Source organism: Gracilinanus agilis, chromosome 4, assembly GCF_016433145.1.
Source record: "Gracilinanus agilis isolate LMUSP501 chromosome 4, AgileGrace, whole genome shotgun sequence".
NCBI lineage: Eukaryota > Metazoa > Chordata > Mammalia > Didelphimorphia > Didelphidae > Gracilinanus > Gracilinanus agilis.
This window is the reverse complement of record NC_058133.1, coordinates 402,157,606-402,174,321: the sequence shown is the minus strand read 5'-3', so window position 1 is coordinate 402,174,321 and position 16,716 is coordinate 402,157,606. Positions and strand designations below refer to the sequence as shown.

General features: G+C 35.1%; 1 protein-coding gene across 3 annotated transcripts in view; it reads right to left on the bottom strand.

Moving 5' to 3' along the window:
- ADGRG6 (adhesion G protein-coupled receptor G6) overlaps window positions 1-16,716 on the bottom strand; it is a 186,573-nt gene that overhangs the window by 89,246 nt on the left and 80,611 nt on the right. For all 3 annotated transcript variants that reach the window (XM_044677199.1, XM_044677200.1, XM_044677201.1), the window contains exons 2-3: window positions 12,155-12,496; window positions 8,405-9,025 (exon numbers count right to left, since the gene is read on the bottom strand). In XM_044677199.1, the coding sequence (XP_044533134.1) occupies window positions 8,405-9,025; window positions 12,155-12,496 (963 nt within the window). The remainder of the gene's footprint in view (window positions 1-8,404; window positions 9,026-12,154; window positions 12,497-16,716) is intronic.

Sequence of the window (16,716 nt, the reverse complement as noted above, 5' to 3'; positions counted from 1 at the left end):
TTTGCAAGATTCTGCCTAACTAATTTATGCATAAGTCAAAAGATATGACCAGGGATGTAATTGGTACTTTTCAAGTAAAAGAACAATCAACCAACCAACCAATCAATTTTGAACATGTCATTTTACTTCTGTGTCTCATTTTTCTCTTATGCAGAATAAATGTGTTTGACAAGATGGTCTCAAAGATTTATTATAGCTCAAAAGTCATGGTCCTATAATTTAGTGCCATTTACAATATTAATGAGAAATAAGGAAATCCATCATTTTGTTTATTCCAAATTGTTTATACTTACAATCTTTGTGGCTTTGGGTAAATACACTTCATCTCAGTTTCCTCATTTATAAAATGAAGGGATTAGACTAGAATATTTCTAAGGTTCCTTGTGGTTCAAAAAGAGTTGATCCTGTAAATTTGTCATTAACTAAAATTGGCTTGCCAGAATTTGTTAACTTCCACTCTCTTCCACTTTGTGAATATTTGTACCTAAAAGGCATCCTGCCCAAGTCACCTAACAATGAAACCCAAAACAGGTGGTTTATTTTTGTTTAATGTCAACTTTCCTTTGCTAACAGATTTACAAAACAGAAGACTGTTAAGGAATTAATCCAGATAATCCTCCCTGGTGGACATCAAAACACTAAACATCAATAGAAGATTTTGAGAAATTGGCTCTAATGTGCTTGTTTTTATTAGCACACCAAGCCTTAATGTATTTTTGTCCCCTTTGTTCTGTTGATGCAACAAAGATATCTGCTTAATATTAGCTGCAACATTTGCAGATTCATTTTCATGGACATATTGACTCTCAATCATTGGTAGGTAAGGCACCAGCAACAAACCTTTCTCTCTGTGTTTGTCTATCTCTCTCTGTCTTTGTCTGTCTATGCCTTTTTCCCTCTCTTCTTCCTCCCCATCTTTCTCTCCTCCCTCTTTCTTACTTTCCTCCCTTTCTCTCAGTAGGTATAAAGTGTGGCTGAAAAAGACTGACTGAGCCTATAATACATTACACAATACATCTGGTCCCTTGGTTATATCTAAAGACAGAGATGACTTATGTATCAAATTTGCAGATGGCAATCTAACATGTTAGATAAGAAACTAAATATATAAAGTTTCTGGATGGCTAGAATGATGAAGTGACTCTCAAAAGATGAAATTTAATGCATATGAATACTTAGACTAAAAAAATTGACATCTTTAGCATAAAATAGAGAAAACCATGGCTAGACAACAGTTTCTGTGGAAAAGATCAGGGAAGGGAGAGTGATTTAATGAGCTGTAAGTTCAGTACAAGTCACCTACACCACATGGCAGTCAAAAAGAGTTTTAACAATTTTTAAGTGCATTAGGAGAGGTATGCTATTCAGGTCCTGAGAGAATGTAGTATTGCTGTCTCTGTCTGCCTTGGTGAAACCAATACCAGGATAACAATATTCCATTTTTGGCACCACATTTAAGAAACAACAATGACAAACTGGAGAGTCTATAGGTTATAATAACTAGGATGGTAAGGGATTTCAAAGATCAGTTGGAATAATCACAGCTAATTATCTCAAAAAAGATGACTGGAGCAGGGGATGAGTGTTTAGTGATATTAGCCTTTGAGTATCTGAAAGAAACTCATGTGCCAAGTGAAATCAGAGTTTTGCTTGGACTCAGAGGATAGAACTAGAAACAAAGAATGATAGAACTAGGAACAATGGACAGAAGTTAAAAAGAGACATATTTTTGTTTGAGCAATCACTCTCACCAATCAGAATTGTCTCACAGTAGAATAATTTAGATCAGGAGATATTAGATTTCCTTTTGTAGAAGGTATTTAAGAAAAGACTCATTACTGACCATTTGTTAGAAATGTTATAGATAGGATTCCTGGACTAGAAGGCCTCTAAGGCCCTTTCCATCTCAAAGATTCTGTAATATTGAATAAAATCTTTTCCCTTCTTTCTCTTTAAGATTAAACAACAACAAAAGTAATAACAATCATTATTGGGTATATGTCTATAATTCCTGCTACTGAAGAGGCTGAGGATGGTGGACATTTTGGACATTGAAGTTCTGAACTATGGTAGGGCTAAAGATAAGATGTCCACACTAAGTCTAGCCAAAATGGGTTGATCCCCTAAGCTGCTTGAAGGGGTGTAAAATGGCCAAGGTAACAAAAATGGAGCAAATGAAAACTTCTATGTCGATCATAGGTGGTCACTATGAGTGACTGCTCTACTTCCAGCATGGACAGAGGATAGAGAGGAAGGGAGGAAGGAAGACAGAAAAAGACAGAGGTGGGAGGAAGAGAAGAGAAGAGAAGAGAAGAGAAGAAAAGAAAAGAGAAGAGAAGAGAAGAGAAGAGAAGAGAGAGAAGAGTTTTTCATAAAATTAAACAACTGTTCTAAGTAATTTATAGAGTAGCATATTCAGTAGAAAAATTATCCTTGCATGTAATTAAAGGAAGACTATATAATTCCAAATAACAAAGCATTTTACATAAGTAAAATAATGATGACTGCCAAAATCTCAGAACTGTTCTAATATTAAAAAAAAAGAAAAAAGAAAAAGCTGAATTCACTAACTCTGAACTTCTGAGGGTTTTTAGTAAAGCCTAATAAAGAAACCTAATAGTTTTTCTCAACTAAATGAGGGAAAATCTGAGATGGTCTAAGTAAAAAGTGACTCAAGTTAGAGTAGCATTATCCAAATTATTCTGTAGCAGTCTGGAGTTCAATGTAATCATGAAGGGAATTATTGTAAAAAATATAATAGTGATAATTTCCTTCTAAAATATCAAAAAATGATATGCTGTACAGCACCTATGAACAACAAAAATAATTACCTGCAACATTTTTTTTCAGAATGAAAATAGGCTTAATTTTTTCATTCTGGTGGGGCAGGAAGAAATGAATGAATTCAATATATCAGGTCAATTCTAGATGCATTTACTCTGTGCCCTCTGCTTGCCAGGCACTGTACTATGCACCATGGATACAAAGCAAGGGGATAAACAAAGGACAATTCTTGCTCTCAAGAAGCTCACACTCAAAGGCAGGGAAACACACGTGAATATCTGCGTACAAACAACATATAGATATAGAATAATTGGAGATAATCTCGGAAGGAAGGTATTAGCATTAATGAGAAACTGGAAAATATTTTTATCAAATGTGAGATTTTTTTTATGAGTCTTGAAAGAAGTCAAGAAAACCAGGAGATAGTGATGATGAAAGAGAGATTTGCATGCATGGGCACAGCCAAGGAAAGTGCACCGAGTGAGATGAAGGGTTTTGTGCAATGAACAGCAACACAAGCCAGTTTTACTAGATTGTAAGTAAGTGGAGAAGAGAATAAGATGGTGAAGGGAGAAGAGGGCCAGGTTATGAAGGCTTTTGAATATAAAACAAAGAACTGTTTATTTGATCCTGGTGGCAATAGGGAGCCACTAGAGTTTATTGAGTGAAAAAGGTTGAGATGACAGAGTTAGAAATCAATTTGGGAAGTTTACTTTGGCAGCAAACAAGGATGGACTAGAGAGAAGAGACTTGAGGTACAGGATCAGCATTAGAATGATAACAGGATCAAAGCAAATGGAGTATATATGAGAGACATTATGAAAATAGAATCAACAAGAACTGGCAATAGATTGGATATGGAGTAAATTAAAGAGTGAAGAATTGAGGATGACAAGTTGAGAATATGGGCAACTGAGAAGATGGTAATGCTTTCCATAGAAACAGAGACATTAAAGAGGGAAGGTTTTGGAAGGTAAGGCAATGAATACAGTTTTGGGCATAGAAAGTTTAAGATATCTAAGAGATTTCTAGTTTCAGATATCCAAAAGGCAGTTTTAATAGGTGAGCAGAAGTTCAGAAGAAAAGTTAGGAGAATCATTTACATGGTAATATTGACTGAATAACACAAGATCTGTAAGCAAAACAATGTAGAGGGAGAACAGAAGAGGTCCTGCATCTGAGTCCTAGAGAACATGCATAATAAGCAGGTATCCTCTGGATGAAGATCCATCAAAGGAGCCTGGGAGACATTCAGATAAGCAGAAAAGTAGTGACACAAAAACTAAGAGAAGAGTGTCAAGAAGAAAGTGGTTAAAAGTGTCCAAAATTACAGAGGGATCAAGAAGTATGATTTCATAAAAATAAAATAGGGTTCACATGAACTTTCAGCATTCATTGAGCCAAAATGCCAGAAACTTTAAGAAGGCCCAACCTTCTCAGTAAATTATTAAGTCAAAAATAAAATTACTAATACAAATAAAATCTATTTATTTTTTGAACAATGATAGAAATTGGCCAGTTTAAGGACTTCAATTCAGCTCATAACATTTAGCCATGATATACTCCCAAACATATGAATATAAAGCAGTGTATACTAAATAATATAGGCATTTGTGTGTATTCATATAATACACATGTTTACATAAAAATTTATGTAAAGTGAGCATGGACACTTATCTATACATATATACATACATAAGATGTCATAAAATTAGACTTAGCTACTAAAATTACAGAAAAAATATTTTCTATCATTATAAAGATGCAAAAAACTATTAAATAACTAAAAATTAGTTTTAAAAAGAGATCCATGAAGAAAATCAAATTAAATAAAAATTGTTCCAAAAATCCCCTCTTAAGTCAGCAATATTTTAAGTTTGTGAGCAGGCATGCAGATTTTAAAATAGCTGAAATTTTTACCAAGAATATTTTGATCTCACTATGACTGGGAGATTCATCAAGTGGATCCCAGGTACCACAATTCTTATAGTAAATGTTTTGTTTTACTGTTATACTTTTCAATTCAAATTTTATTTATTTTAATAATTCACACTTGGAAAAATCATTACATTTTCTTTGGAGAGTTGATCTTGGAATAAAAACTGCATATTTAACTGACACGGTCAGTTCAATGGAATGTTTGGAATGCAATCCTATTTCTCTATTGGTTATTGCATGATTATTAGTTTTGAGGAAATGAATTTCTCTAATCAGTGCATAACAATGCACTGATGGGGAATGGGTGGAGTGTAGGAAGGTTAAAACACTAATAATATATAATTTTATTTATTTATTTATTACAATTCTGCTCAGTTAAAAGGCATTCAAATAATCTCTGTTACAGGTATTTCCTGGTAGTTTATAACTGACACAGCTTTTCAACTCCCAAAGATGATTATTAAGCAGCAGGAAATTCCCTCCCCATCATTTCTAATCCAGGTCATGAGTAAAAGTAATGACGGTATTAAAAGTCACTTTGAATTCAGGAAGACCACTGTAAAAGTAACAGAGCTAAATTCCACTGAACATATGAACATTCAGTCCTCTAAATGAAGTCATTGTTGATGTACTTAGTCATTTGCAATTTATACTTCTATACAAAACCCATTCAGATTTGTCGAAGGCTGTAAAGTTTGAAGGAGACAGTACATTGGGGGAAAAATTTCAAGGCACTGACAAATGAAACATGAAGACTTCAAACTAGAAGTCAGAAGATTCTCTTGATTATTCTGTTCTTGGCATACTGATAACACAACTTGATTCAATCTAGTCAACAAATATCCTTAACTGTGTACTATATTCTATGGGTTACAGATTCCAAAGAAAAATAATTTTCTATCAATAGTAAAGATTTTGCAAATGCCTCCATGCATAGACAATAATGCGCTGGTTGCCTAGGGAGTTGTGATGCCTCATTTAGGATCTGGAAAGGAGGGGGCCGGTCAAGTACTGAGAATAAAAGGGGTCAGATGGACAAAGCCAAAGAGCACATTGAGAAGTTTGAGATGTTAAAAGAACAAAATGAAGTTTCTACTCTATTGGGAGGATTGAAGGAAAGATATAGATGAGAATTAGAGTATGTAGAGATGTGAAGTTTGATAATCACTACAGAAGAAAAGAGAGCAGTGGATAGAGTGCCCAACCTGAAGTTAGGAAGAATTATTTTCATGAGTTCAAATCTGGTCTTAGATACTTGCTAGCTGTGTGATGCTGGGCATATCACTTAACCTTGTTTGCCTCCATTTCCCCAGCTGTAAAATGAGCTAGAGAAATGGCAAACTACTCCAGTGTTTTTACCAAGACAACTCTAAATGGAGGCACAAAGAATTGAACACAATTGAAATGACTGAACAACAACAGAGAAGGTAATATTACAGTTTCCTCCAAACGACACAAAGTATATGGGCTCTGAGAATACAAAGAGAAATGAGACATAGACCTTTTTATCAGATGGATTAAAGTCTACAAGGTTGCCATAACATATTCATAAATAATTACGGTACAAGAGAGATTGTGACAAGTATAAACATAAGTAGAAGGAATATGCTAGAAGGTATCTGAAAAAGATCATTTCGAACTGAGTAAAGGATAAAGAGAGAAATAGAATTTTGGGCATTGTAGGTCACCAGAAAAGACATAGGATTTAGAGTCAGAGAACTGGAGTTCAATTCCAGACACTGCCATTTATAGCCTATTTGATTTGTGGAAAGTCACTTCACACCATTGGGTCTCTATTTCTTCATCTATAAAAAGAATTTGTACTTGAAGAATTCTGAGGTCCCTTCCAACACATGATTCCATATGGCTCCTCAGTTTGGCCTGGAAGGAAATTCAGTACTTGGAAATGGTGGTCTTTGGGGGGTAGTAGTTCATTCAAAGGCACAGAGACAGAATTGATTTTTATACTTAGATCCACAATGAACAAGCCTTACTGATAATACTGGCTTATACCTACGCATCTTGTGTACATAGCTAGTTAAACAAAAGAGAGTGAGGTGAGGTTGGGCCAATGAAGGAATTCCAAAGAACCTGTTTTCTCTGGACACTGAAAGAACAGAAACTCTGGGCTACTGAAATTGGATGTTTATAGGGGTCATTATGAGGAATAGAAAGCAGTCACTTTAGCTGGTGCCCTGACCTTTCAATGACTGGCAAGGGATTGGCAAAATTAGGCATCTAAACTAGAGGGCACTCAAATACAGGAAGCACATGCTAGCTTATTCACCCAGCGCCTGCTACAAAGACTGTTGCTCCAGAAGGTTTTGTACAAGCTAAATTGTGGTTAAATTTGAAGGTTTAGCTTGTGATAACTTCCTGATTGGGAAGGGCTAACTGGGGGAACACCACCCAGCCCTCAGAGCATTCTGGAGTCTCTTTCTGGAAGAGGGTCATAATTGACCATCTTTCCACCCACCCACCAGGAAATACCTCTGAAGTCAAATCACTTAATTGCCTCCTACCTCCTGCAGGGAAAGTGTGGGCCAGACAGTCAATAAACTTAATGGGAGGGCAAGCAACAGGAGCTAATCAGTTCCTCAAACTGAGAAAGTCTTGTGGGGGTTGGGACAAGAAGCTCTCTCTAGATCTCCCTGATTCTGATCTTCATAGCTTTGTTTGAAGTGCTGTGGATTCCCTCAAGGTCGGTTATGTTCCTGTTCCAAGACAAATGCAATATTTCACTCCAAATCCAAGCAGAAGTTATTTTGGGAGTCAAAATCAGTTCTCTTCCATTAGTGTGAATAATCAGGAATTGACTATATGTAGTATTAGTGATACTTTTAATCTCATGATTGGTGAAATGATCGGTGAGGAAAAGATTAATCAAAACTGGCAATTACAAAAATAATAGGAGGCTTGCTTACATTTAAATTAATGCTATAGGGAATACCAATATTTTATTTATTTAAGTGATCTGCTTTCTGACATCTGATGTGCTTCAGTTAAAGTCTGTAATGTGAAATGTCAAACATAACCAAAAGAAGATACTCTAAGAGGTCAAATGGTTTACTTTTACATCAGACTTTTCTCTGTTTTTCTTTACAGTCAGGTCCTTCCGGATCTCAAGGATTGCAAAATTACTTGTGAATTACTTGTGAAATTACTTGTGAAATCAGTAATTTCTATATGTAAAGGCTATCAAATGATTGCTTAGGTGGATACTGATCTTGTCTATTTTTTTGACTTAATTTCCTTCCAAAGTATCAATTAACTCATTAGCTCAACTACTTTTTTTTTATTTAAAGCAATAGGGAGGAATAAGACTTTTATTGCTATTTATTACTTTTCCCTGGTTTAAATCTAATTAAATTTCATCTTTAGATTACATAGTGACTAAAAAATAGAAGTATAAATATGTTAATTATAAATCACTAAATATCATGTGACACATGGGAAGTAAGACCAGAAGGCTTTGATTAAATGTTTTAAAAAAGAACAAACCCCATAGCAAAAATTATATTTTGCAGAGCTGAGTAAGCAAGTTGAGAAAAAAATATATACTGATGGTTGGGGGGGGCTTACTCCTTTTTTTAGGGACATATACTAATTTATTGCAGAAAAACAAATTTTCAGAACAATGAGAAAGCTCAGAAAGGAAAGGCATTTTGCTATACATACTTACCACAACTTAGGTTGTTTTCAGCTTTCAGAACTGAGGTCGGGATATTCCAAAAATCATTTTGCCAGTCGACAACGTTCCCTTTCACATTACAGCTGAGGTTGGACAGAGTTTTGGAATTCATGGTGAAATTCCAAAGACGAAAGTTGTAAATGTCCCCTTTTAAAGAGGCTATTTCATTTTGGTTGGAACCCAGCAGCAATTTCCCATTCCCAGGAATAACCTTGCTAATGGTAGAATTGCATATAACTGTCTCATAGTTCCTTTTGAAATTCACACTGACAGAGCCTAAAGAGCTATTCCAAGTTAGGCACAGTTGTTCAAAGTTTTCTGTGAAAATGTCTTCATGTGAATCAACTGTTAAAACCTTGTTTAGTGGGCATTCCACACCGAAGATAGAGAGGAAGTATCCCCTTTTGACCTTTCCAAAGCTCAGCAATTGGGTTGATGAAGCATCTGAGTAAGAGAAAGCTATCCAGTCGTCTTCATTGCCAATTTTTGTTGCTTCGAAACATACAGTGAATGCACTGAGTTCTGGAATTGAGACAGTTTTTGCAACAGACACCTGGTTAGCATCTGTGGTCTGGGGAATAATGACTTTCTGATTCCTCAGGGACACAGCAACTAGTACAAAACACAACAATAAAAGAAACACAGAAATACAAGTTAGTTCCAGAACTGGGACTTGCTAAAACCTTAATATATTGTATTTCTTTGCTCCAGATCAATTTACTGGAACCCTATTTTCCCTCATTCTTTGCCGCTCCCCTGGGTTTCTTTGACCATCCCACTACTATTGCCAACTCATTGCCAAAATCTTTTACACTGGGCTTTACCCCTTTTCTGTGATCACTTTCCAACATAATTTCTCCCTTGATTAACCTCCTATCCTTAAGGCTCACCTCTATTGGGCCAGCTATTTGCAAGCTTTTGGGGTAGATACTGAGTTATTTATAATATGAGGAGGCACAGAGAGGCCCAATAAAGGGAATCCCTACTCATTCAAAGCCTTGGCTATATCACAATGCGAAACTCTGGGGACTCAGACCAGCCAAGTCACTAACTAGTGAACAGATCTCAGGATTTGAACTGTGGGAAACACCCACACATGATCAGGGAGGCAATAATTCTGTGCAGTTTCTACTGCAGTTTTTAATATCATAAGATTCAGAAAGAGGAAAAGGGTAATTTTATTGGCAGTTATTTTTCATGTTTGTTTAATTAGGAGAAAAATCTGTTTTAAAAAATAAAATCTGAGGGACATCTAGCTGGCTCAGTAAATAGAGCTCCAGGCCTAGAAGTGGGAGGACCTGGGTTCAAATCTAGCCTCAGATACTTCTATCTGGGTGACTCTGGGCAATTCAATTAATCACAATTGCCTAGACCTTACCTTTCTTCTGCTGTGGAACTGATACTTAGTATTGATTCTAAGACAGAAGGTAAAGGTTTAAGGAATAAAATTTAAAATGCCTTCTGACATTTTCCACTTGTACTCTCTTTACCATAGATTTTTCTACTTTCACCTTCTCTTGATGCTAATATACTTAGCTGGGAAATATGAAGTTAGATTTCTTTTTTAAAGGGGCGACTAATGAAAAACAAACCACCTGAAATGGGAATAGAAAAGATACTAAATGCACTTGTTACTATTTCCAAATGACATAGTCTCTATCCAGTTCCTTAACTTTATCTATGTACTAGTTTTCTTCAGTCCATACACTTATTTAATATGGGTAATAAATATATAAAATCTCAGAGAAGGTGCTAAGCTGCATTGGTAAAGGGCAGTTTCCTCACCTAGGAAATTCCTGAATCAGTGAAATCACAGGTCCAATCTCTCTCTCTATATATATATTGCTGAGAAATCAGTGTGGGCTTTTGGAGAGTTGTTACTCTGATGAGTATTATGTACAAAGGCTACATTCATTTCAGAAGTATCCATTTAGCACCCAATATTTTTTGAGGTAAGTGCCACTTTTCCAGTATCTATTATATTCACTGAACTGTAAGTATCATATCTTAAGAAAAACATTAATAAGTAGTAGAGTGCCCAGATAAGGGTAATCAATAATGTGAAAGACCTTGGGATGGATTGGAAGATGTGTGTGTGTGTGTGTGTGTGTATGTGAGTGTGTGTGTGTGTGTATCTCATATCTCTCACCCTCTAGACAACTACCTGTAGCTCAATAGTTAGGATCTCAGTTTATGAAGTCTAATATTATCACCCAATCCACAGGTTCTAAACTCATCTAATTGTTCTATCCTATATTACTCTCTCTTTTCCACAAAATATAGCATGAAAGACTTTATCTTTTTATAAAATCAAACTCAGGATTATTTTAAATGACTCTGGTGAGATGGAAGAAAAAATATAAAGTCTGCATCAAGTAATTTTTTCTCCTCTCATCAAATTTTCAATTGTTTACCATTTACCAATTCCTCTGGGAAATTTTAGCTCTCTCAGGACAGGGGTACTAAAATATGAAAAAGGGGGCAGCTATGCGGTACAGTGGATAGAGTGTGGGGTTGGAGTCAGGAAGAATCATTTTTCTGATTTCAAATCTGGCCTCAGATACTTAATAGTTCAGTGTCCCTGGGCAAGTAACTTAGCCCTGTTTGCCTCAGTTTCCCCATATATAAAATGAGCTGAAGAAGGGAATGGCAAACCACTCCACTATATTTGGCATGAAAACTCCAAATGAGTTGGACAGTATTGAAAAATGGCAATAAAAACTATGAAACTATGATTACAGATTTAAAATATACTTTGAGTGTATGTCATACACAGTATTAGATATGATCAATTTTCAAGAAGTCACATATGTGCTATGGTAAATAAAATAGCATACAATACTGAAAACACAATTTCCTTTGAAAATTTTGGAGGTATTTTTGCCCTAATTACTTGAGGTTCATCATGGAGGATTATTTCAAAAGTTGTACAAAAATAGGTTTTTTTTCTTTAAAGCCAAAAGTTTTGTAGGATTCTTATATTTAGAAGTCATAATATTTGTTTTGATCTATAAAGTTAGATCATGAGTATACTTTCTAATTCTTTTTGGTACAGAAAACTAATTTTTTTAACTAGATCAGTGATTTCACTGGTCCTATAAACAAACTCCCTCTACCAGTGTAGATTGACATCTGTCCTCTTACTTATCATCTCAGAGAATTACCTATGACATTAAGAGACTATTAAATAGATTGCCCAGGGTCTTACACAGTATGTGTTCAATTACCCAACTTGAACTTCAAGAAGTAGGGGGATTGTGGGGAGTCGGGCAATAAATGAATCCACCAGCTTCATATCAAAGTTGTTAGTTTATACTGCCTTATTTACAATCTTTGACATGCTGACATTCTATACTTGTGCCCTAGTATAAATCTTGAAAGGGTAGCATTCCAAAAATAAAAAATTAACCACAAGTATACATGTTTTAAATTGACAGTTGAATTAATGTTATATTTACGAGGACCAAATTACTAACAGAGAAAACAACATGTGCATATTCCAAATAGTCATTATGTTTTCTACATGGAAATAATCTAAAATAATAAGTCCTACTGTCACCAAATCCTGGACCTAGAATCTATATAGTGTTCAGTTTTGACACAAACTTGCCCTGAAAGTCAAATTCAAATCACAGACTTATACATAAAAGAGCTTAAGTCTCTCTTTGAGTTCTGTTGTCTGTTTACTATAACACATGTTAAATAAAAGCAGAAGCTTGGCACTTCTTTCAGTTTACATACCTCGGATGTAGCTGGCATTGAAGCCTTTCTTCTGGATGCTAAAGTCACTTGAAAAGGACACATGCATCTCATTCGCACTTGAATTAAACGATAAACCCTTGGCAGTTGCTCCACAAAATTTAGTCTGGCTTTCTCCATTGTCAAGGGATAATGAATCATAAATGCAGTTGGGAGCTTCTTCAATATCAAAATCATTAAATGTTATCTGAATGATGTATCCAGTTGGAGCTCGGAGTGTCCACATGCAAACCTGGCTGTTTGGATACTCATTGGGGTAGCATGGCGAGGTAAAAATCCCAGAAGGGTTGGAGAGTGTTACTCTGCAGTTGGCACATCCCCAAACTGGTGGAAAAAAAACAAATAAAAAAACGTTAAGGGCAGGAAATGGTAAATAAGAACAGAAGTAATGTTTAATATGTTAGGGGCATTCAAATATAGGTCATAAATACATTGAGTTGTGATTATGATAAGTTATATGAACACGTGATGGAAAAATATATACAAACAGAGGTCTAGAAAAGTAAAGGAATATAGAATTTGAAAAGAATAATAATAGCTGTTATTTTTATACCCCTTTAAGGTTTTCAAAATACTTTACACATATTATCTTTTCTGATCTTTAGAAACACCTCGTGAGGCACATGGTATTATTTTCACCATTTTACAAATGAGGAAACTCAGTCTCAGAGAGATGAAATGACTTGTCTAGGGTTACATAGCTTGTAAGGCTGAGGAAGGAGTCCAAGTAAAGCACTTAAATCTGTTGTGTCATTTACCTGCCACAAAAAATTCAAAACAAGCTGGAGACAGAGAGAATACATCCTGAGTTTGAAACTATACTTTTTCTTATGGTGTTAGAAAAAAAACAAAAACAACATTTGATCCTTCCTTCCTTCTTCCTTCCCCTCTCCCTCCTTTCTTTCTTCTATCTTCTCTTTTTCTCTGACTACATTTGCCTTTTTTACCAGTTCAGGGACATGAAGAACTCCTTCTATCAAAATAAGTTGGCATCTCCACTGCAATTTATAGAAAGATTTTCCAAGGGCACTAAGAGGTTAAATGAATTGCCCAATATCACATAGCCAGTATGAGTCAGAAACAGGATTTAAATTCACGTCTTCTTGGCTTCAGAGTGAGCACTTATATATTCACTATGCTATGCTGCCTCTTATCCTTCATACAACTTTCATATTAATCCTTCAATATATACTTTATAGCATCGCTTCCTTTTTTCAAAACCTTTTATTGGCTCTCTATTATCTACTGTCACCAACTGTGAAATAGGAAACATTTTTATATTTTTAATCAAAATTCCAAAGCATCAAATAATCAATTAATTTCATATTCTTGTAGTCCTTGTCACTATTCCTTAGCTTATTGGATATTTATGTATGTCTGTGTATATAGCTTCGAGGACATACTGGGAATAGATTTTCCAATGTTTATAAGCCATATCTGAGGTAAAAGTAATCATCTTTGAAAGCTATGTGAACTATTTCATACTTGTTCTTTAATTCGATTAGAAATTTTCTTAAATACTAAGATTTTAGTATAACGGTTTAAATTAAATACCTTATTTCAGGGAAATATTTTTGACTTTGAAGTAATTTAAAGATAGGCAATATTTATTTGTTGCCATTGTTGGCAAAACAAATTATTATACATTACTGGATTTCATTGGGCAAACATTTATTTAGTGCATGCTATAGACATAAGGCACTTAAGTGCTAAAGGCATAAAGATTAGGAAATGACAAAGATAATAAATTAATTGATAAATAAACATTTATCAAGTGCTTACTGTGTGCCAGGCACTAGACTACATGCTTGGGGGCTACAAAGAAAAACATATATGTATGTGGATATTTACATATATGTGTATATACAGATATAGGGGTTAATGACTATATTTTATGGAAGAAAAGTTTTTAGTGACTCCAACATGAAAAAGTTCTGTACCAAAATGTGTTTGGGTTTATGAATATTTTAAGTTACTTCCCCATAAACTTAAATACAATACAATATTCAGTAATGGAAAAATCTGTAAGAAAAAAAGCCTAAGCTATCAATATTAATTAAACAGAACACTATATATGTAAACATATACATGTACAAACATTTTTAATATGGACTCAAAAATCTATATCTTATTTCTCTCCTCTTTTGTAAAATAGAATTTTTTGTTGGTACTCCACCCACTTATCCTAGTACCTCATTGTAATAAGAAAAAATACCACTTTTTTATTATCCTTCTGGAAAGGAATTTCAGATCCCAAAGGATAAATAAGACAGAGATGTATTTTAACAGTTTTCAATACAGAGAAATTCAGTTGATGTAGTAATTGTTTTACTATATTCTGTTGTTAGAAGGAAAATGATGATAAATATATGCAAAATTTAATATAATTATTAGCTTTTATTAATGTATACAGGAAATATAGCCAATTCAGGAAGGCTCAAAGACTTAATTAAGCTATTTGGCCTATTGAGCAGGGATTGCTCCTTGAAAATAAGGTCAAAACAATCTAGTTGTACAACTACACACAAATAGGTGCACGCATGCACACACATACACACGAAGTACTGTGCTTTAATCTTACATCCTGGCTTACCACTAACTCTAAGAAATAACAACTCTTTTGTCTTTTATAAAATTAAATAATACTTCTACAATGCTGAGTACAATGCTTGGCCCATAGTAGGGATTTAATAAATTCTTGTTTTCCTTTTTTAGGTAAATACCATGATCAAAGGTCAGCAGGCAGTTCTTTCAAGGCTATGAGTCATAGTTATTCTCCCACCATTTGAACCATAAGTTATTGAATAGCTGTCCCAAAGCAGGCTCTTCCTTGGTCTGGTAAAGTTAAGAATAGAGCAGCTAGATGGCACAGCAGATAGAGTGCTGAGCTTGGAGACAGTTAGACCTAAGTTCAAATCCAACCTCAGATACTTATTATGTGACCCTATGCATGTCACTTTAACTCTGCTTCAGTTTCCTCATTTGTAAAATGAGCTCAAAAAGGAAATGGCAAGCTGCTTCAGTATCTTTGCCAAGAAAACCCCAAATGGGGTCATAATGAGGTGGACATGACTTAAAAGACTGAATAATCACAAAGTTAAGAATAACCATAACAGATTGCTTTTTATATAGTGTTTTGTTTGTAAATCCTTCCACAACAGCTCTTTGAGTCAAGTAGTGCTATATTCCCATTTTACAAAAAGGGGAACCAAAGTTTAGTGACAGATGAAAGATCACAGTGACTCAAGATATATTTTGACTCCAAGGCTAGTCTTTCTAGTCTACATTGCTGCTTGTGGGATTAGAATGTATGCAGGAGTTCAGTAAGGGTTCTGCAGTCCCATCAAATACTATTTGTGACATTACATAAGCCTTTTGATTATCATTCTAATTGAGGCAATTCAGGGTAGATGAATGGTGTTTGAGAGCTAAAACAGACAAGGAGATGAAACTAAATGCTCCCTAACAAAGGCACTGTAAAGAGAAACAACAGTATTTCATTTCACTTGCCCATATATTCCCACACCTGCCTCCTTCTCAAAGATCCACCCTCCCAACCTACCTCCATTAAAGCTTAAGCCCATTTTCATTTTTGTAGCTTTGCTGAATGGTTTAAAACCAGACCTAGGCAGAAGTGAACCCACCACTCTGTTGGCATGAAAGCATTCCATATTTGGCTGGTGAGAGACAATAGCACGAGAAGATCCAAACCACTTGAGTTATTTGTTATACCTTTCCCTTATCTTCACTTGAAGAGATTATTCTCTGTTTCTCAGTTGCTCTCTCTCCTTTCCTCCCTTCTTTTTCCTCTCCTCTCTCCTTTTTATTCTCTCTACCATCTCACAGACCATCTCTCTCCCACCCTCTCTCACAAAAGTTTTGTTTTCTTTCTATCCATGCCTGCCTCTCTCTGTCTCTATTTATCTCTCTCTTCTGTTTCTCCTCTCTTTCCCTCTTTTTGTTCTACTTTCTCTTCCTTTTCTTACTCCTTCCCACTTTTTGTCCATGTTCTCTCTCAATATTTCTATTCTGTCTCTCTATATCTCTAATTCTGTCTCCCTCTTTTCCCCCTCTCTTTCCTCTTCATTTTTTCTTTCATTCTTTTGCTTTCTTTTTGTACTCTCTCCCTCTTTTCCCATGCTCTGAGCTTTTCTCTGTCTCTATTCCTATGTTTCTATCTCTTTCTGCCCTCTTCCACCACCTTTCTGCCTTTCTATTCTTTTTCTTTCTCTACCTCTGCCTGTCTATCTATTTCTTAGCATTGGCAGATGAATAAAGTTCATACATTAGTATGGAGTCTGTGGATGATCAACATCTTTCCCCACCAATTTATTCATCTTTTGTTTAAATAATTCAAGTGGAAACTGGAAAGTAACTGGTCTAGCCCTCTGATGTCACTGCACTAAATAACAGGTCTCAGATTTATCTTTCATAATGGTTCTCATGACACAGAATCTAAATAAACATTGACTAATTATTTGTAGATACACCAAAATGTAGAAAACCAGATCAAGCATATCCTTATACTGACAGTAGTTGGCATT